Raw genomic sequence first — 17,541 nt, 5'->3', positions numbered from 1 at the left:
GGCTACCCCTGAACACAATATGCACTGTGACACAGGCCCTCATCACCAGCCGACTGGAATAGGGAAACGCTCTCTACATTGGAATCGCTGAACACCTCCTACAGAGACTTTTAAACCATACAGAACGGGGGCGTGGCCAAGATGGCGGGGTGAGCGGACGTCTTCTCGACCGGCTCCCGCTCCTCTACGCCTCCGGACCTAGTTAAATCGCAGTTTCTCCCCCCAATTCTCCGGGAGAACAAGCAGAGGAGCCGGCGGAGCACGAAGGGAGGCTGTTTGATGAGCCAGAGGGCACGACACATGTACGCGGCACCCTCCGGACAGCGGGGACGGCACCACCGAAAGGAGGCGGAGCTTCGGGCCGGGCCCCGGGAGAGCGTGCTCGGCCGCAAGACTACGTGAGCACCGAGCCCAGCGACGCGGCCTACAGCTTCGGGGCGGGGCCCGCCGATGCCAGACAGAGAAGGGCAGCATTGGCCGGGCGGAGAGGGCACACCAACAGCGGCATATCGAGGGGCGAGCAGACCCCGGTGGACACACGCCCAGCTCTGGGCCCGCCACGAGGTAGTTTGCACGTGGAGCGGCGGCCAGAACACAGAGCCCCAAGGTCGCAGCGGAGCCCGGGAGGCAGTGAGGTGCACCGGCGAGGTGTGGCGCAGCAACGGCCGACGCCCGGAAGGCGGCAGGCACGTAGACTCCCGGACGGTGGCCTTCCCCGGAGCGGACAGCGGGCCCAGCAAAGCGGAGCTGCCGGGACTGTACTCCTCCACACAGGCGGCGGCGGCGGACGGACCGTGACACGGTGCCCTGCGGGGGACGGGCTGGAGTGGATTGGTGGCTCCCGTTTTCCTTTCCGTCCCCCCCGGCCTCAGTCGGACCGAGCTGGGACACGGCGGGAGCAGAGGAACACCGAGTGGAGCACGAGCCGGGGCGGCCTGGTGGCACAAGTAAGACTGGCGGGGTAGAGGGACTAGACCCTGCAACAGCCGGGCTCCCCCACGCGCCGGGTCGGGAGGATGTCACCGAGGGGGAGCTGGTCCACAGGATAGAGCACCTCCAACGGCCGGGGGACAGGGCCTGAGGCGCAGCACCCACGCTAGGAGGATGAGAAGGCCACGAGGACGGAGGAGTAGGGGTGTGTGGAGAGCGCACAGACACGCGGAGCCGGAGCAGGGGCCCCGGCGGAGGCCTAGCGGCGCGGACATGGCAGGCAGTAAAGGAGGGAAGAAAGGAGAACGCACCCTCCCCGAACTGTTGAGCCGCCACCCGCAGAGAGTGGACAGGGGGCAGCAGTCGCCCCACGCCTCCGGTAGTGCCCCGGACCCCAACGGGGGAGAACCCCCACTCACCAGGTCCTTTATGGAGTCCCTCTTCGGATCCCTTCGGGAGGATTTTCAAACTCTAAAGAAAGAAGTAGCCGGCGAAGTGCGGGAGATCCGCCGAGAGGTGGACGGCTTGGGCGAACGGGTGGCCACGGCGGAAGAGGCAGGCCAACGGAGGGACGAGGAGGTTGAACAACTCCAACAGGAGGTGCTGAGACTCAGAGATCAGCAGATTGACCTTCAAGCACATGCCGAGGACCTTGAGAATAGGTCTCGGCGAAACAACGTACGGGTTCGCGGAGTCCCATCTGCAGAGGAAGGTACGGACGTGGCAGGTTACTTGAGAGGCCTGTTCCGAGAGGTTCTGGGGGAGCCGGAGGACTTTCCCATCCGCATAGACAGGGCGCACAGAGTAGGGGCACCGCGGAGAGCATCCATGCCTCCCCCGGACATTCTGGCTTACCTCCCAGACTGCCCGCTCAAGGAGCGTATCATGGCGGAGGCTCGGAAGCGGCAGCCCCTGACTTTCCGGGGACACTCGGTGGCATTATATCAGGACCTGTCGGCCATCACGCTCCAGAAACGGAAGACATTTAAGATAGCCACCGACTTCCTGAGAGAACACCGAACGCCTTATGCCTGGGGCCACCCCTTCAGACTTATTTTCAGATGGAATGGAACCCTGCATAAATTACGCTCCCTTCAGGAAACGTGCGGGGTCCTGGGCCTCACCGCTGGGGAGGATGACATTGTCTCACAGCGCCGGGGGCGCTCTGGAGAGGATGGATGGCAGCGGGTGGCCGGGCGGCGATCCCGGGATCGGCGAGCCCGGCCGGACTCTCCCACACGGGGGGCAGGTATGGCCGACGCGATGTCGGCGGTGGCCGAGACCACTGGCTCCGGCGGTGTTGCGCTGACGGCGTAAGAAAGCTCCGGGGGGAGATCACCACAGCCAACTTCTAAAGCAGGTTTGGGGGCTGGGGGGGAAGTGGGGGGTCGCGGGGAGGGGACAGTGGCTGGACGTCCACTTCGGAACTTCTCCATAGACTGGTTCCCTTGGGAACTCAACTTGGACTATTGAGGGATGGGGATTGGAACAGGGGGAGGAGGGAGAGGGGAGGGGGATTCAGGGGAGTTGGAGGGTTGTTGTGGTTGGGGTTTGGGGGTAGTTTCAGGGTGTTTTGAGGGGGGGCGGGGGGAGGGAGGGAGGGAAGGGGGTCCGGGGGCAGGGTGGACAGGGGGGGGACCCAGGGAGGGAAGGGGGGGTGTCCGGTGCGTTAGCGGATCACGAGCCGCAGGGAGGGCTTCTGCGACGCGGCTGCTTGGCCCACAGGTGACCTATGCTATCCCTATAGTTTCACAACATGCCACCAGTGACTCTTAAGATTGTAACGCTTAACGTCCGGGGCCTCAATAACCCAGTTAAACGGCGCGCGGTACTGTCCCTGTTAGAAGGCACCCAGGCTGATATATGTCTCCTCCAGGAGACTCACCTCCTGCCCAGAGATTGCCACAGACTGCGCTCACAGAAATTCCCAACACAATTCTTCTCATCAGGCAACACTAAGACGACGGGGGTTGCGATCCTGGTAGCTAGGACTTTTAGGGGAGAGGTCCTCCACAAAATAGCGGAACAAAAAGGCCGACTGTTGGTATACCGGTGTAGAGTGGGGGATCTTCACTTTACGATGGGATCCCTCTACAGCCCGAATGATCAACAGGAGCGTTTTCTCCGCGCGGCGCTGGGGAAGATCACGGCCACACCGGACAGGCACATTATAATCGGGGGGGACTTTAATATGGTCTTTAGCTCGGCGCTTGACAGATCGGCACACCGTTCACCTCAGGCCAGTGAATTCTCGGCCGGGTGCAAGGCACACCTGTCCGACATGGACCTTCATGACCTATGGCGTAGCCAGCACCCTACGGCGCGGGAGTACTCATACTATTCCTACGCACACAAAACTTACACGAGACTGGAGCACCTACTGGTCACTGGGCCAGTTCGCACCCTGGCCACCGAGATGGGAGTGATCTCCTTGTGGGATCACGCCCCAGTTAGCGCTACGCTTAGCCTACCGCCGGTTTCCTGCCCCCCTCGGGTGTGGCGTCTGCGCGACGCTTTACTACACAAGCGAGCGGTCGTCTCGGATATATCTAACAAGATTCGGGAATATCAATCCCATAATGATGAATCGGACACATCTCGAGCGACCCACTGGGCTGCTCTGAAGGCGGTACTCCGGGGGGAATTTATTGCTATCTCGTCGGCGGATAACAAGGACCGGCGGCATAAACGGGAGGAACTCACTCAAAGGGTACGGGAGCTAGAACAGATGCATTGTAGAACAGGCGCTCCTAGGATATGGCGCCAGCTTAAGGAGGCGAGGAAACTCTTGACAGCCTTAGATATGGACCGCGCAGAATACGCGGCCTTGCGTTTACGGCACGCCTATTACACGGGGGGGACAAATGCGGTCGGCTGTTGGCGACTAGGCTTCGGGTGGCCCGACAAAAACAGATAGTGAAAGAAATCTCCGACCCTACGGGTCGGTTGGTCACGGAGGATGCGCATATAGCAGAGACCTTTTGGAGGTTTTACGCTGACCTCTACACCGGGGACCCCCTGGACGAATCCGCGATGACGAAGTACCTAGACTCGGTTTCACTGCCTTCCTTGTCCCCTACCCAAGCGGCGGATCTAGACCGGGACATACGGGTGGAGGAAGTGATCTCCGCTATTGCCAACCTCAAGCACGGCAAATCTCCTGGGCCGGACGGCTATACGCCCCTCTTCTATAAAACGTTTTGCGGGTTGCTGGACCCACTCCTCACGCGCCTTTTTAACTCGTTCTCCAAGCCGGGCCCCATCTCACCGGACCTGCTGCGGGCCTCCCTCACGGTCATTCCCAAGCCGGGGAAGGATCGGGCGCAGTGTGGGTCTTATCGGCCAATTTCTCTTTTAAATATAGATCTCAAACTATATACCGGGATCCTGGCGTCCCGATTGGCCCCTCACTTACCGGGACTCGTGGACCCGGACCAGGCGGGCTTTGTCCCGGGACGGCAGACGGTGGACAATACCAAGAGGATTGTTCATCTCATAGAGAAGGCGTCACGGATTCCGGGTGAGAGGATGCTTCTCTCGATAGACGCCGAAAAGGCGTTCGACCGAGTTCACTGGCCGTATCTGGAGCGGGTGTTACTGAAGGCGGGGCTGGGGGACATGTTCCGATGTCAGATCCTCAATTGCTATAAACTCCCGACGGCGGTGGTGCGGGTGAACGGTTACAGCTCCGGGAGCTTTGCCATCGAGAGAGGAACGAGGCAGGGATGCCCGTTGTCCCCTCTCCTCTTCGCTCTGTACATGGAGCCTTTTGCTCAACGGATACGTGACAACCCAGCTGTGAGAGGGGTGAAGTTTGGTGGCTTTACTCACGCTATTAGCCTGTATGCTGACGATGTCATTTTGTCCCTAGAGGACCCACTCCAGGCCCTTCCAGCCAGTATTGCAGAGCTGACCGCCTTTGCGGAGGTCGCGGGCTTTAAGATGAACATGGGGAAATCGGTGGCATTGGACCTGTCTCTTAAATCGGCAACCCGCGCCCACTTGCGGGACTGGTTCCCGATAGTCTGGTCAACGGACCTGGTACCATATTTGGGGATCCAACTGGCCCCCACGGTCCCCGCTGTGGTAGCGGCTAATTACCTCACCTTGGGCAAGAAGGTTCGGGACGAGATGGGCCGATGGGACCGCGGCACCCTCTCGTTGCTGGGTAAAATAGCAGCCGTCAAAATGACGATCCTGCCCCAGATACTGTACCTGTTCCGAGCGCTCCCAGTGCAGCCACCAGTCGGCTGGATTCAGCAGATGCAATCAGACCTGGGGCGTTTTATTTGGCAGGGCAAGCAGCCTAGGATGAGGAGAGCTCTCTCAATGTTGGCGCCGGAGGCGGGGGGTCTGGGGATTCCGGATCTCCGTAAGTACTATCAAGCGGCACAACTACGTTACCTGGTAGAATGGAGCAGATGGGAATCGGACAAGCACTGGCTCTTCCAGGATCAGGCGGTGGCGGGTCGACCACTACAAGAAATACCGGTCTTGCGTAGGGCTCACCGACCGGCGAACCTCTACGCCTCCTATATTACAAGGGTGCCTTTGCGGGAATGGGATGCTACCTATGCCATGCACGGTCTGACGACCTTCCCATCGCCACTAACACCCTTGATAGATAACCCCGACTTCACCCCGGGCATGGAAGGAAGAGCCTTTGGTCACTGGCGCGAGGCGGGCTGCAGGGCCCTATGCCACATGTATGATTCGGAGGGGGTTATCCCCTTCACGCACTTCCGACAGGAATACACCTTTCCGGAGACCGAGAGGCTACGCTATTTGCAGGTTCGCCACTGGGCCATGAATCCTCAGGTGCGGGAAACGGCGAATCGGAGACTCCTTCCCTACGAACGCTGGCTCCTATCCCGCACGACCGACGCAAAGCTCATAACTGACCTGTATCGATTCCTCCAGCTTCCCACCTCACACTTTCACAACCCAGGGAGGGAACGATGGGAGAGAGAGTTGGGAAGGCCCTTGAGCACTAAAGAGTGGGAACAAGTAGCATATAGAGCCAGACACTCGGCATACCACACGGGCCTCACTGAAACTCTCACGAAAGTCTCCACATATTGGTATTACACCCCGGAACGCATGCACGACATGGACCACAGTAAAGACGCCAGCTGTTGGAGGGGGTGTGGCGAGTGGGTACATTGACACACATTCTGTGGGATTGTCCGCTCCTGGGTTCCTACTGGAAAGAGGTGATAGACGATGTTGACCTTCATTTCGGTATTGAGCTGCCACGTTTCCCCGCCTATGTCTTATTAGGCCTCCCGAATAGCCTGATGTACCTGTTAAAATCCCGCAGAGGTAGGCAGATAGCCATCGCATTGGGATCGGCGATACAGAACATCTTAGCACACTGGCGCACCACGACACTCCCCACGGTTACGGGTTGGCTCCACAGACTGTGGCATGTCTTGGGCATGGAGAAGATGTCACTTACGGTGGCGGGGGACGTGGAGCAGTTCCTTGATCTTTGGCAGCCGTTTCAGTCTCTACTGGTTGCGGAGTTCCAGGAGCTGACATGCCCGAGATACCTCCGACTCCTGCGGCTCACCTCGCAGGAAGATTAGGCCTTCTGAATAGACGCAGAGCCGGGACCTGGGGGGGGGGTGACAGAAGGGGACAGGGAGATCTGACATACGCACTGGACAGAGGGAAGGTTGGGGGGGGTGGGAGTTGGGGGGGGATCTTCTCTATTTGAGTGTCAGGAGCGGCTGCTGTCCTGGGGGACGGCGGAGCCGGCGAGCTCCCTACTCTGCATAGCGCACAGGCCTTCTAGCGTTGCAACCTTCTGGGCCAATGACTTCAGGAGGGGGGTTTCCCTTATTCTATACTACAAGCTTCCCATGAAGGAACAGTCCTCCGGCAGAGGCTACGTGGGAGTGGGTGTGTCCTTATCCTCCTGGTTAGAAACGCGGCCGGCCCAGAAGGGTTGTAGGCGACATGCTGTGTTAGAGCTCATTCTGTTCGATATGTGCCCAACGCTGCTACCGTGCTGCAATCACTTTGTGACATTCGCCGGCCCGCTGGGTTGTAGGCGCTAAATGCTAATACCATTCTTGACACTCTTCAATAAAAAAGACCTAAACCTAAACCATACAGAACGCTGCACTCAGACTCATCCTCGATTCCCCCCCCAATGAATCCACATCACACCCGCCTCAGGTGACTCTACTGGCTCCCTGTACGGAAAGAGATGCCAATTTAAGCTGCTGACCCACACACACAAGGCTCAACACAACCAAGGACACACCTACATTAACCACCATCTGAACTTCCACCACCCACCAAGAAGATTACGCTCTGCCTCCCTATCACTTGTCCGCATGTCCCGCATCCACTGAAGCAGAAGTGGAGGATGCTTATTCTCCTACATTGCAGCAAAGACCTGGAACAATCTCCCCATGCAGCTCCGGACCATCACCTCATTTCCGCAATTCCGAAGGGCCTTTAAGACCTAGCAGTTTGAATGAGCCTTTCGGGACCTGCAAGCACCTGGATACACTACTGGGTGATTAGCAGCGCTATAAAAATCCTGATTCATTGATTGACATTAAGAGGGTTACTACTGACCTCCAACAAGACCTACATGCCCTCCAGCGAGACGTCAATGACATTGGGGTGAGAGTGGCCCAGGCATAAACTTCCACTGATAAACAAATGGAAGACAGGAAGGCGCTTAAGCAAAAGATTCTGCAGCTTGAGGATCAACATATTCTGCATGAGAAAATGAAACAACCTCGAAAATGGGTCAAAGCTTAACAATATTTGCAAACAAGGAATACCAACTAGCATCTTAGACACCGACATTCTAAAATCCTCATGGACCTTTTCAATGCCATTTATAAGAGAAGTGGCAGTCAGCCCATCCTAATGGAGAGAAAGCATTGGGACGTGCCCCTTCATAGGGCCAGGAATACAATTCCGGATGTCTTAACAGGCATACATCTCTTCACAGATAAAGACGCAATTATGGCCAAGGCTCGCCATATGATGGTGCACAGTTCCTCCTCTTTCAGGATCTTTCAGCCACCACACTTGTGAAACGGCGAAGTTTCAGACCCATCACAGACTTCCTCATCTTTCATGACACAAAATATCGATGGGCACACCCATTTCACATTATATTTTTCTGGGATGGCCATATGCACAATACGGCCTCCCTGAACAAAGCAAATCTTTAGCCTGACACTCGACAAGGTGGAGGATGGACTCGAGGCAGTATGAGGTATGCCCCGGAGCCCAGGATCCAGATGGCAGACTGTGTCCAGACACATCAGTAGATCCAGATGGCAGACTGTGTCCAGACACATCAGTAGATGTTGCCCAAGGTCCATAGAATTAGAAAATAGCAAAGGTTCGTTTTTTAATCATCTCTGAATAACCAGGCAGCTTCTGTCATCCCACATCCAGGCATTGATGGGCCCACCCCGCTGTGGGGCTTGATATAGCCCAGAGTTCTGCATTTCGGGTTGGGGCCGGTAGAAGGTCTGGGCCCTATAACAGTGTTTAAATTGCCAATAACCCTTTTTCACATGTTGCCATTGTGGTGGACTGGGAAAATCTACCTTGGAAGCATGATCGCTTCCACAAATATGTATTTAATATTTAATTTGCCCATTACTTGGCATAAATGGCTGATGTTTTGTGGTTATGGGGATTTTGGGAATGAGGATGAATACCAAAAAACACAAATTGTTCTGAATTTTCTGTTTAGTCTTATCACTCATAGCTCGGTTGAGTATAAAGCCTCCCTGATAAGAGTGAATGAGGACAGGAAAGAGTCTAAATTGCCCAGGAACATGGCTAAGGGCTTAAGATCAAAATTAATCAAGGAGATTGGCCTATACGACTGGCAAGGAGGTGAGTCTTTGCCTTGTTTAGATATCAGTGCTATGGAGGATTTAGTCATGCTTTAGGTTGATCCTTTAGCTGTGTTAAGGTTAAGTAGAGTGGCAAATAGCATGGACTTTAGACTACAGCTTGAAAAATATGTAATACCCACATGATGGCGCCTGCTCTGCAGGTACGTTCGATAAAGATTTTAAATGTACTTAGACATTTGCTTTAAGACAAAGTAGAAAATGCAGTTCTACAACAATATCTACAGCAATAAACATTTAAGTGTCTCCATGGCCAGACTGGGGAACTAAAAGCAGCCCCGGCAAAAATGATCAAACCAACCTGGCTACCTTTGTCTCCTCGAGCGATCTCCCTCTTTAAATCCATCCATTCTCTCTCTCTCCTTCTCTTCTCTTCTCTTTCTCATCTCCCTTTTCCCCCTCTGATTGCTTACTTTTTACCTTCCATCTCCCTCCCTCTCTTCCCTCTCTCACTTGAAGTCTCCTCGTACTTGCTGAAATTAATGTCGGGGAGCTGGGGAAGTGACAGAGCCTCGAGGCATGGTCCTGGTCTATCATAACCGGCCTCCAAGAATAAAGCTCAGTGGATTAAAAGGCCTATCCAGCCATGAGTGCCTCAACCCAAATTCCAACAAGAGTTGGCTTAAAGAGAGCCCTTAAAAAGCAATATTAATAATGTACGATTATGTAATGTAATCCATGGTTTCAGGATTAGACTTGTTTGAGTCATGGGGCTGTGCTGCATGGATAATCAGCTTTTCACAGAGTATAGAGCATCAGTCACAAAAAACGAGACTGAAACAGCTACATAACTATTAGACACCATAAGATTGCAGGGGAAGCTTAGGACAGTAGAGCTTGCCAGTCTCTTCCCTGGCATGTTGGGCGAGCAGTGCATGTCACCTCACTTGGTAACATGACTTTTACAGTGATTGTGGGTTTAGATGTGGGTTTTGTGCAAGTCAGAGGTAGGAAACAGCTTACTTAGCCATTGTAACACCCAGGGTACTGACAGGATAGTTCTGGCAGCCAGGTCAGCAGTATTGTGGCTTAGTTAGTGAGTAGTTTTTTTTTGTGGAGGGTGATATTAAATAAGGATTGGTAGTTGAGGCGTTAAGTGTTGCTGGAGAAACCTATGGAGGATTTGATGAAGCAGGATGTCCTAGAGCAGGCTTGGGTTGGGCAATGCCACCCCAAGAGGCTGTCAGCCAGTGGGGTTGGTACAGCAGTGCTGGCGTGTTCATGGCTGCCGGACAGGTTCAGTAGATATGAAGAAGAAATGAGGAAAGACTGGGGGTGGGGGTGCCTAGGGTTGCAGAGGTAGAGTCAGGGATGCATGGTAGTCAGTTTTCCCAGCTGGGTGGTAGTCATTTACCTGCTGAGCAAAGGTGGGTTCAGACAAAGGGCATAAGAAAATATGCACCATGCAGCTGTAAAAGGAGGCAGCGAGTGGAGTCTTGGGAGGATGTGAGGCGGTGGGTGGGCAGATTGATGATGTGTAGGGACAGGCCATCAAGGGATCTACAGTGGCTGAGGCCACGGCACTGACAACAGCTGCATGCACGAGACACAGTTTAGAAAAGGCGTTGCCATCTCCAATATGGCGCCACCCACGGCAGGGGACTGTGTGTCAATTTGTATTTCAGACTCACAGCCTGAAGAAGGCAAGACAGCACCCGAAGAGCCAGTGGTGCTGTCTGTCCAGGAAACCTTACAATGCACTAAAGCACAGTATAAAAGAAGGCAAGATGATATTGCAAACCATCCAAGTGGAAACATTATCATTTTGATGAGACAACTTAGCACTATGAATAATGAAGGCAGCACTGGGAGGTGGACAATAGGGAGGTTACACCAGGCATAAAGAGACTAGTGGCAAGAGGACAGAATCTTTAAGGTTCAACCAGATGGAAGATCACGAAGAGAGAATTGACAATAAGGTAACAAGGCCCATGGCAAGCTTAAGACGAGGATGATATATTTGGGTCACAGACAGAGTGCAGACATCAAATTTAGAGCAGTCTGTTGTGGCTGATGAGACGTTTGGGGAAATGTGCTATTCAGGGTAGGTGAATAGGATGGAAGTACCGCCATGATTCAAGCAAAAGTAGCTGATGGCCACTGACCAAGTCTGGAGCAGCTTGTTGGTACCAGTCCGATGGGAGGCAAGAGTCCAGGACCATCTCCATGACATAAAAATCAGCACAGAAACATCAGTGGATGGATGAAGTTGGTGTTGGAAACTGAGAGTTATCTGGTGCAAATTCTAGATGGTGTGGTGCATGAAATGATGATGAACGGCTGTCTGAAGAGAAAATGGATTATGAGGAGGATAAATACAAATGTGAGGATGGTTTGATTGTGTAGCAGCAGGAGTTCTAGCTGAAAACACGTTTGTAAGGACGTGACAGAAATGGATCTGTCAGGGGGTGAGTTTAACAACTGAAGGACAATTGGTGAGTTTCAGGTGTCGGGAGAATGACTTAGAGATCAGAAGATGACAGAGGATAGTAGTATTAAGTGGTCACAAACTAAAGAAGGAAGGAAGGAGCAGTTGCCTTTCAGGCAAGGTATGGGTAAATGGTGGACACTGTTGGGGAGTGATATGGGAGAAGAGGAACGCAAGGTGCTGCAGGTAGTGTATGCTGACATGGGTGAGGATTCAGTGTTGAACTAAGTGGGAGAAGGAGAGACAGATTATAAGGAGAGCATTGAGTCCTGGGCAGGAAGAGAAGGTAAGCCTGGAGTGGACCCTAAATCAGCAGAGTCTAAAAAGAGTTATAAGAGCAAGAAGGGGACAGTGAAGCAGGGGGCAGGAGAGGCCGACACTGGAACAGGAAATAGAAAAAAAGTTTAGAGATTGCTTTATATGGGTTTTGACACGCTCCTAAGAAAGCATTTGGTACAGGCATCTAAAGATAAGATACAGAAGGGTGAATTTTCCAATGTTTTTAAGTTGATACATCAGGAAGTACAAACGAAAGAGGGTTCCAAGGAATAAGTATGGGAATTGGCCAGGCACCCTAAGGTTCCCATGACAGTGGAAAATTGGACATCTGCCTTTTTAATAATTGCGAGTGTATATTTCAAACACCACCCGGAGTGATGTGTCACTCTATTCAGAATGCCATAGGACCTATACATGCTGAATTCTCTCCATGCAACACCTAGACAGCTTATCACATGTGCCAAAGCACAGTGCTATACCAACATCATCAATGGAGCCACAAACAGAAGCCAGCCCCGTCTCAAGAGCACTTATTGAAGACCTTGGAAGCCAGGGTCTCACCCAACAAGTAAAGGGACCTACCTATGTTGATGGGCACCTCCTGGATCTTATTTTCACCAACTTCAGCTACATCCAAGTTGACGAGCCTACACTAGTCCCATGGACAGACCACGCCCTTGTCAAGTTGAGCAACCCTATCCTGGTCCAACACACACGCACCACCACCATCAGACCAGCCAGCTGAAACTGGGACAACAATACTACCAAGGACTGGAACACCGCTGTCAGCACCTATTGACTGAACAGGGCAATAGCCTTCCCAAAACCATCAAGACTTTCAATGATTGGATCACTTCCTGCACCAATTCCATGGCCCCCCTCAAACACAGCAATACAATAAGATACAAACTCCTGGCCAGTTGGTACATGGAGGAACTCAGACTGATGAAACTCCACTGCAAACAACTGAATGCAAATGGAGAATGAGCCAGGACAATGCAGACAGGAGCACATTCAAAAAAATCCACCCTAAGACTCTACCACCAAATGATCCGGACCACCAAACGCACTGCTGTGATGGACTGCATCAATACCAGCACCAACAGAAGCAAAGACATCTTTGCCATTATAAAAGTTTTCACCTCACCATTGGCTGCCTCCAACTTGATCACCCCATTGCGGGACCTCTGCAACAATTTCTCTAAATTTTTCAGCAACAAAATCAATACCATATACAACATCTACAGCCCGCAACTGAACCTGACAGGCCTCGCCGAAATGCCTCCTAATCTTATCCAAAGAATCAGGGCGAACCACATGGACCATCATCACCCCAGAAGAACCCACCACCACCATGAAGTCCATCCACTCAGGGTTCCAATCGGACACCTGGCTCCACCACACCTACTCGAAGGGACTGCAACAAATCAGCAACATGCTCACACCCATTCTGAATGCCTCCACCACTTCAGTACATTCCCAGATGCTTAGAAACACACAACTGTCCTCCAATTGCTGAAGAACCCCTCCGCTGACCCTTCACTGCTCGCCAACTACAGACCGATCTCCTTGCTACCATTCCAGGTCAAGCCCTTAGAGAAATTAATCAACATACACCTCACCAAATAGCTCAATGACCAGCAACAACTTGATATCACTCAGTCTGGTTTCAGACATAATCACAGCACGGAAACTGCCCTCATCGCTGCCAAGTATGGCATTTGCATCTGGACAGAGGAGGCATGATGGCCTTCATCCACCTGGATTTTTCAGTAGCATGTGAAACAATCTTTCACCCCATCTATCATCTATATCCAAAGACTACACAACATCAGAATTCAAGGGAACACACTCTGATGGATCTGCTCCTTCCAGAAGGACCCACTCAGTTAGCCTTACACTGTACACATCGGACACTCATGACCTCATCGGCGGAGTTCAGCAAGGAACCTCAAGAGACCAACCTTCTTCAATGCATACCTGATCCCTCTGATGAGCATCATCCTCTCTCTCATGATATCAACAACCTCTCCTATCCCGAGCAACCCATTCTCTCCCTTACAGACAAAACACACCGTGCTTAAATCTAGTTCAATGCCTGCTTCACTGAAACTGCCCACTGGATGAAGACCAACTGCCTAAGCTGAACATCGACAAGACTGACATTGTAATCTTCATGAAGAGCACACACTGTGGGACTCCACCTAGTGGTCAACAGAGCTAAAACTGACACCCACCCCCATAACCCATGCCAAGATCCTCAGGATCATCATTGAAACCAAACTTGACATGACCCCAAATTCAATGCTGTCAACTGCCTCGTACTTTCATATCTTGAAGGTGCTGAGGAACATTGATAAATTACTCCAAATCAGCGCCCGTAAAACTGTCATGCATGCCCAAGTCACAAGCAAGCTGAACTATACTATGACAACACCCTCTATGACGAGATCAACAAAGAAATGCCAGAAGGCTGCCGACCATTCAGAACTCTGTGGCCAGAATCACTCAACCTCCCAGTCCACACTCACATCACACAATAACTGAAGAAGCTCCACTGGCTCCCCATCCACAACCTAGCACAATTCAAACCCCTCACCCAGACTTTCAAGGCAATAACTACATAACACTGGTCCATCATACCTCAACAATTGCAACTGCTTTCACAAGCCTTCCAGATACCCCCACTCATCACGACTCCTACTTGCACAAATCCCACAGATACGGAAAACCATATTTGGCAGTCTAGCCTTCTCCTACATTGCTCCTAAAGCATGGAACGACCTGCTGCTATACATAAGTGCCTCCTCCTCACTTCTGTAATTCCACTAGAAGCTGAAGACCTGGCTTTTCAAGTAGTCCCACTAGGCCCTGGTTGTACCTAGACTCTCACCTGCTCAGCACCTGGATACCCCTCTGTGTGATAGTGCGTTCTACAAAGCTGCAAAATATAAGATAACAATCAAGCACTGCATTAACCCAATGCCAGGCCCACCTATTACTCACTCCACAGAAAAGTGCAATGCCATCACATCAGCCTCTTTCTTTTTCTTTTGCCTTTCCTTTTTTCTTTCCTTCTTTCTTCCCTTTTTTGCCTTCTTTCCCTTTTATTTCCTTTTTCTTTCCTTCTTTCCTTCATTCCTTCTTTCCTTCTTCCGTTTTTATTCTTTGTTTCTTTTTCCTTCTTTCCCCTACTTTCTTTTTCTCTTACCTTCTTTCATTCTTTCTTTCCTTCTTTCTTCTGTGCCTGCTTTTCTTTTTCTTTGCTATTTCTTTCTTTTCTTCTGTCTTTCATATTCGCTTTCTTTCATTATTTTTTTTTATTTACTTACTTTCTTTTTTGCCTTCATTGCTTTTTTCATTTCTTTCCATTTTTGCAGCTTTATTTCTTGCCTTCTTAACGTTTTTATTTTTTGTTTCTTTCTTTTTGCCTTCTTTTTTTTACCTTTCCTTTTCTCTTCTTTCCTCAATTCTTTTTCTTTTTTTCCTTCTTTTCTTTTTTCTTTACTTCTTGCTTTATTTGCATTCTTTCCTTCTTTCTTTTTGCTTTCTTTCCTTTGTTCTTTCTTTTGCCTTCTTCCTTTTTACATTTCTTTCTTTCTTTTTCTTTCTTTCTTCTTCCCTTCTTTTGTTTTGTCTTCTTACTTTTTTCTTCCTTCTTTCCTCCCGTTCTGCCCTCTTTGCTTCTTTCATTTTTGCTTTTTTCTTTCTTTCTTACCTTTTTTCTTTCCTTCTTCCTTCTTTTTGCCTTCTTTCCTTTTTCCCTCCTTCTGTCCTTGTTTTTTGTCTGCCTGCCTTCCTTCCTTCCTTTCCCTTCCTTTTTCATTTCCTTCTTTACTTATTTCCCTTCTTTCTTGCCTTTTTTTCTCAACGGTGATGCCAATAGCCAATGCCAGACCAATGGGTTTTATAGGTCTGAGTTAGTTAAGATGTTATGCTTATACTAAAAGTAGCTACTTAAAGAAGTTTTCAGCAAGACTTCATCCATTGGTCTGGGATCTTGTTAGTTCACTTCAGTCAATGACTGACTTCACTGTGAGTTGTGACATGCTGCCCTTTCACAAGGAGCACTTCCACACACAGGTATTTCCCTTTAGTGCCCGGTTTACCATGGTAATGTGTAATTTTTTGATATCACACAAACACTTTTGCCTTCAGCAATTGTATTTTCTTTTTTTTTTTAAGTTTTAATGAGCACTTGACAACTTCCCAAACAATAAAAGTTTGCACAAACCATGACAAAACAAACGAGAAATACCAAAAGGCTGGGGGCCAATGCCAGACCTATTGCATTTGCCAATGCTTGTTTATTGTTGGGTTTACAGCTTGAAAAACACCATGTTGCAGACTGATTGTTTCTTGTTCAGTTTGTGTGGTGTGGCAGTGTGATATGTGGAGGTAGGTAGGTTAGGTTAATTATGGGTGGGATTTTCTAGGCAAAATTCATGTATTAGTGAGGAGATATTTTACAGCCTGATTTATATTCTGGTGGACGGCCCGTGGTTCCACCAGGGCAATGTAGTAAATTGCTCCATTACCCTTGTGGAAGGGCTGGCCACTGGATTTGTAAAAGACTGCCTAACTGGCGGTCATTTATAAAGGCATTGGCAGGAACCGCCTTCACTGCAGTTCCTATCAATGCATTTTACCGTTTGTTGAAGGGATGCATCGGAAGGACGCTGCAGTGCAGCAAACAGTGTTCATTTTTTTTTTCAAAAAGAAAATCTCAAAACGGGATTTTGGTTTTGAAAAATACAAAAGTAATGCTTTCCTCGTCATGTGAGGCTTTTTCCTTGACGGTGGAGCATTAGAATGATTTTACTTTTCTTTACTGTATGGAACAGTAAAAAATGACTGCATGTCCACCCGTCGAAATTGGGTGGTTGGACATGTAGCCATTTTTCCGACGGACCTTACTCCCCAGGGCTATCGGAGTATTTGGCTTCGGTGGAGACAGAGTAGTCTCCGCCGTGGCCAAACTGAAGGTCCTCCTGCATTTACATTTTGGGGGCGGACCTTCATAATGACGGTAAATGTATACTACGTCACCGTTGCAATGGAGTGTACGTACCACCAATATATAAATGAGGCCCTTAGTCTGTAAAGCGGCTGCCTGGGGTTATGCTGTTTAATTTCCTGACCTGCTCTATTAAAGTTGCCTTTTTCATTAGAATGTGTGTGGCTAGAATTAGTTGTGCTGTCTCATCTGTAGCGTGGTAGGTATTGTTGATGTATTAAATAAATATCTTATAACTATGTTTCATTTCGTCTTCCCTCCGAGTGATTATAAACTCTGTATTCATTTTACAATACAAATTATATTAGTCAAGCCACACTTATAGGATCACTACACAAGTATTTCAAGACATGGCCAGATGTGTAATTTTATATTTCACATATGTGTTTTAATGTTTCAAGATAGATTATTTCCCAGACGCCTTGATACGTACAATTCATGATAAACAACATCTGTGTTGTTTAAAATGTGGTTGTGGGGCTCATCAAGTCCTTTCATTTCCTTACTCCTGTGAGACCATGCCCCTGACTGGTCTTACTGTTTACCTTCCCTACTTCGGTAAAGATGGAAAAGCACACTGCCCTGCAGAGACCACCTCTCTCCACAGGGCTTCACAGTACCAAAGACAACTCCACAGTCCCACACATCCAACAAAACCAACCATTAGATTTGAAACTGTTTAACAGTGGCCCTGAAATCAGCTTGAAGTTTGGTGATTAGAGTTTGTGGTCATTCTGAGCATCAAATATTATCCTGCAGCAAAACTCTTGAAATACAGTAAAAAGGCGCATTACCTTCTTCTTGTGCTTTCCTCAGCGAGCTAAGGAACATGGCGGCAGCTTCAGAAATACTGATCGGATTTGAATTTCGACTGCGTGTCTCTAGAGAGAACAAAACAGAGATATCCTGAACGAAAACCTTTACAGAAGGAGAGACGCGCTCAACGTACCTCAAAAATGTGTACAGAAACTTAGATGAATACTGTG

At 50.2% G+C, this 17,541-nt stretch overlaps 1 protein-coding gene across 3 annotated transcripts in view; it reads right to left on the bottom strand.

Moving 5' to 3' along the window:
• SPX (spexin hormone) overlaps positions 1-17,541 on the bottom strand; it is a 79,742-nt gene that overhangs the window by 17,014 nt on the left and 45,187 nt on the right. For 2 of the 3 annotated variants that reach the window (XM_085650576.1, XM_085650577.1), the window contains exon 5: positions 17,350-17,436. In XM_085650576.1, the coding sequence (XP_085506702.1) occupies positions 17,350-17,436 (87 nt within the window). The remainder of the gene's footprint in view (positions 1-17,349; positions 17,437-17,541) is intronic. The other variant, XM_085650578.1, reaches the window with a different exon arrangement.

The sequence above is a fragment of the Triturus cristatus genome, chromosome 4_1 (assembly GCF_964204655.1).
Source record: "Triturus cristatus chromosome 4_1, aTriCri1.1, whole genome shotgun sequence".
Taxonomy (NCBI): Eukaryota; Metazoa; Chordata; class Amphibia; order Caudata; family Salamandridae; genus Triturus; species Triturus cristatus.
The sequence above is the reverse complement of the archived record's forward strand: the minus strand, read 5'-3'. Positions and strand labels throughout refer to the sequence as shown.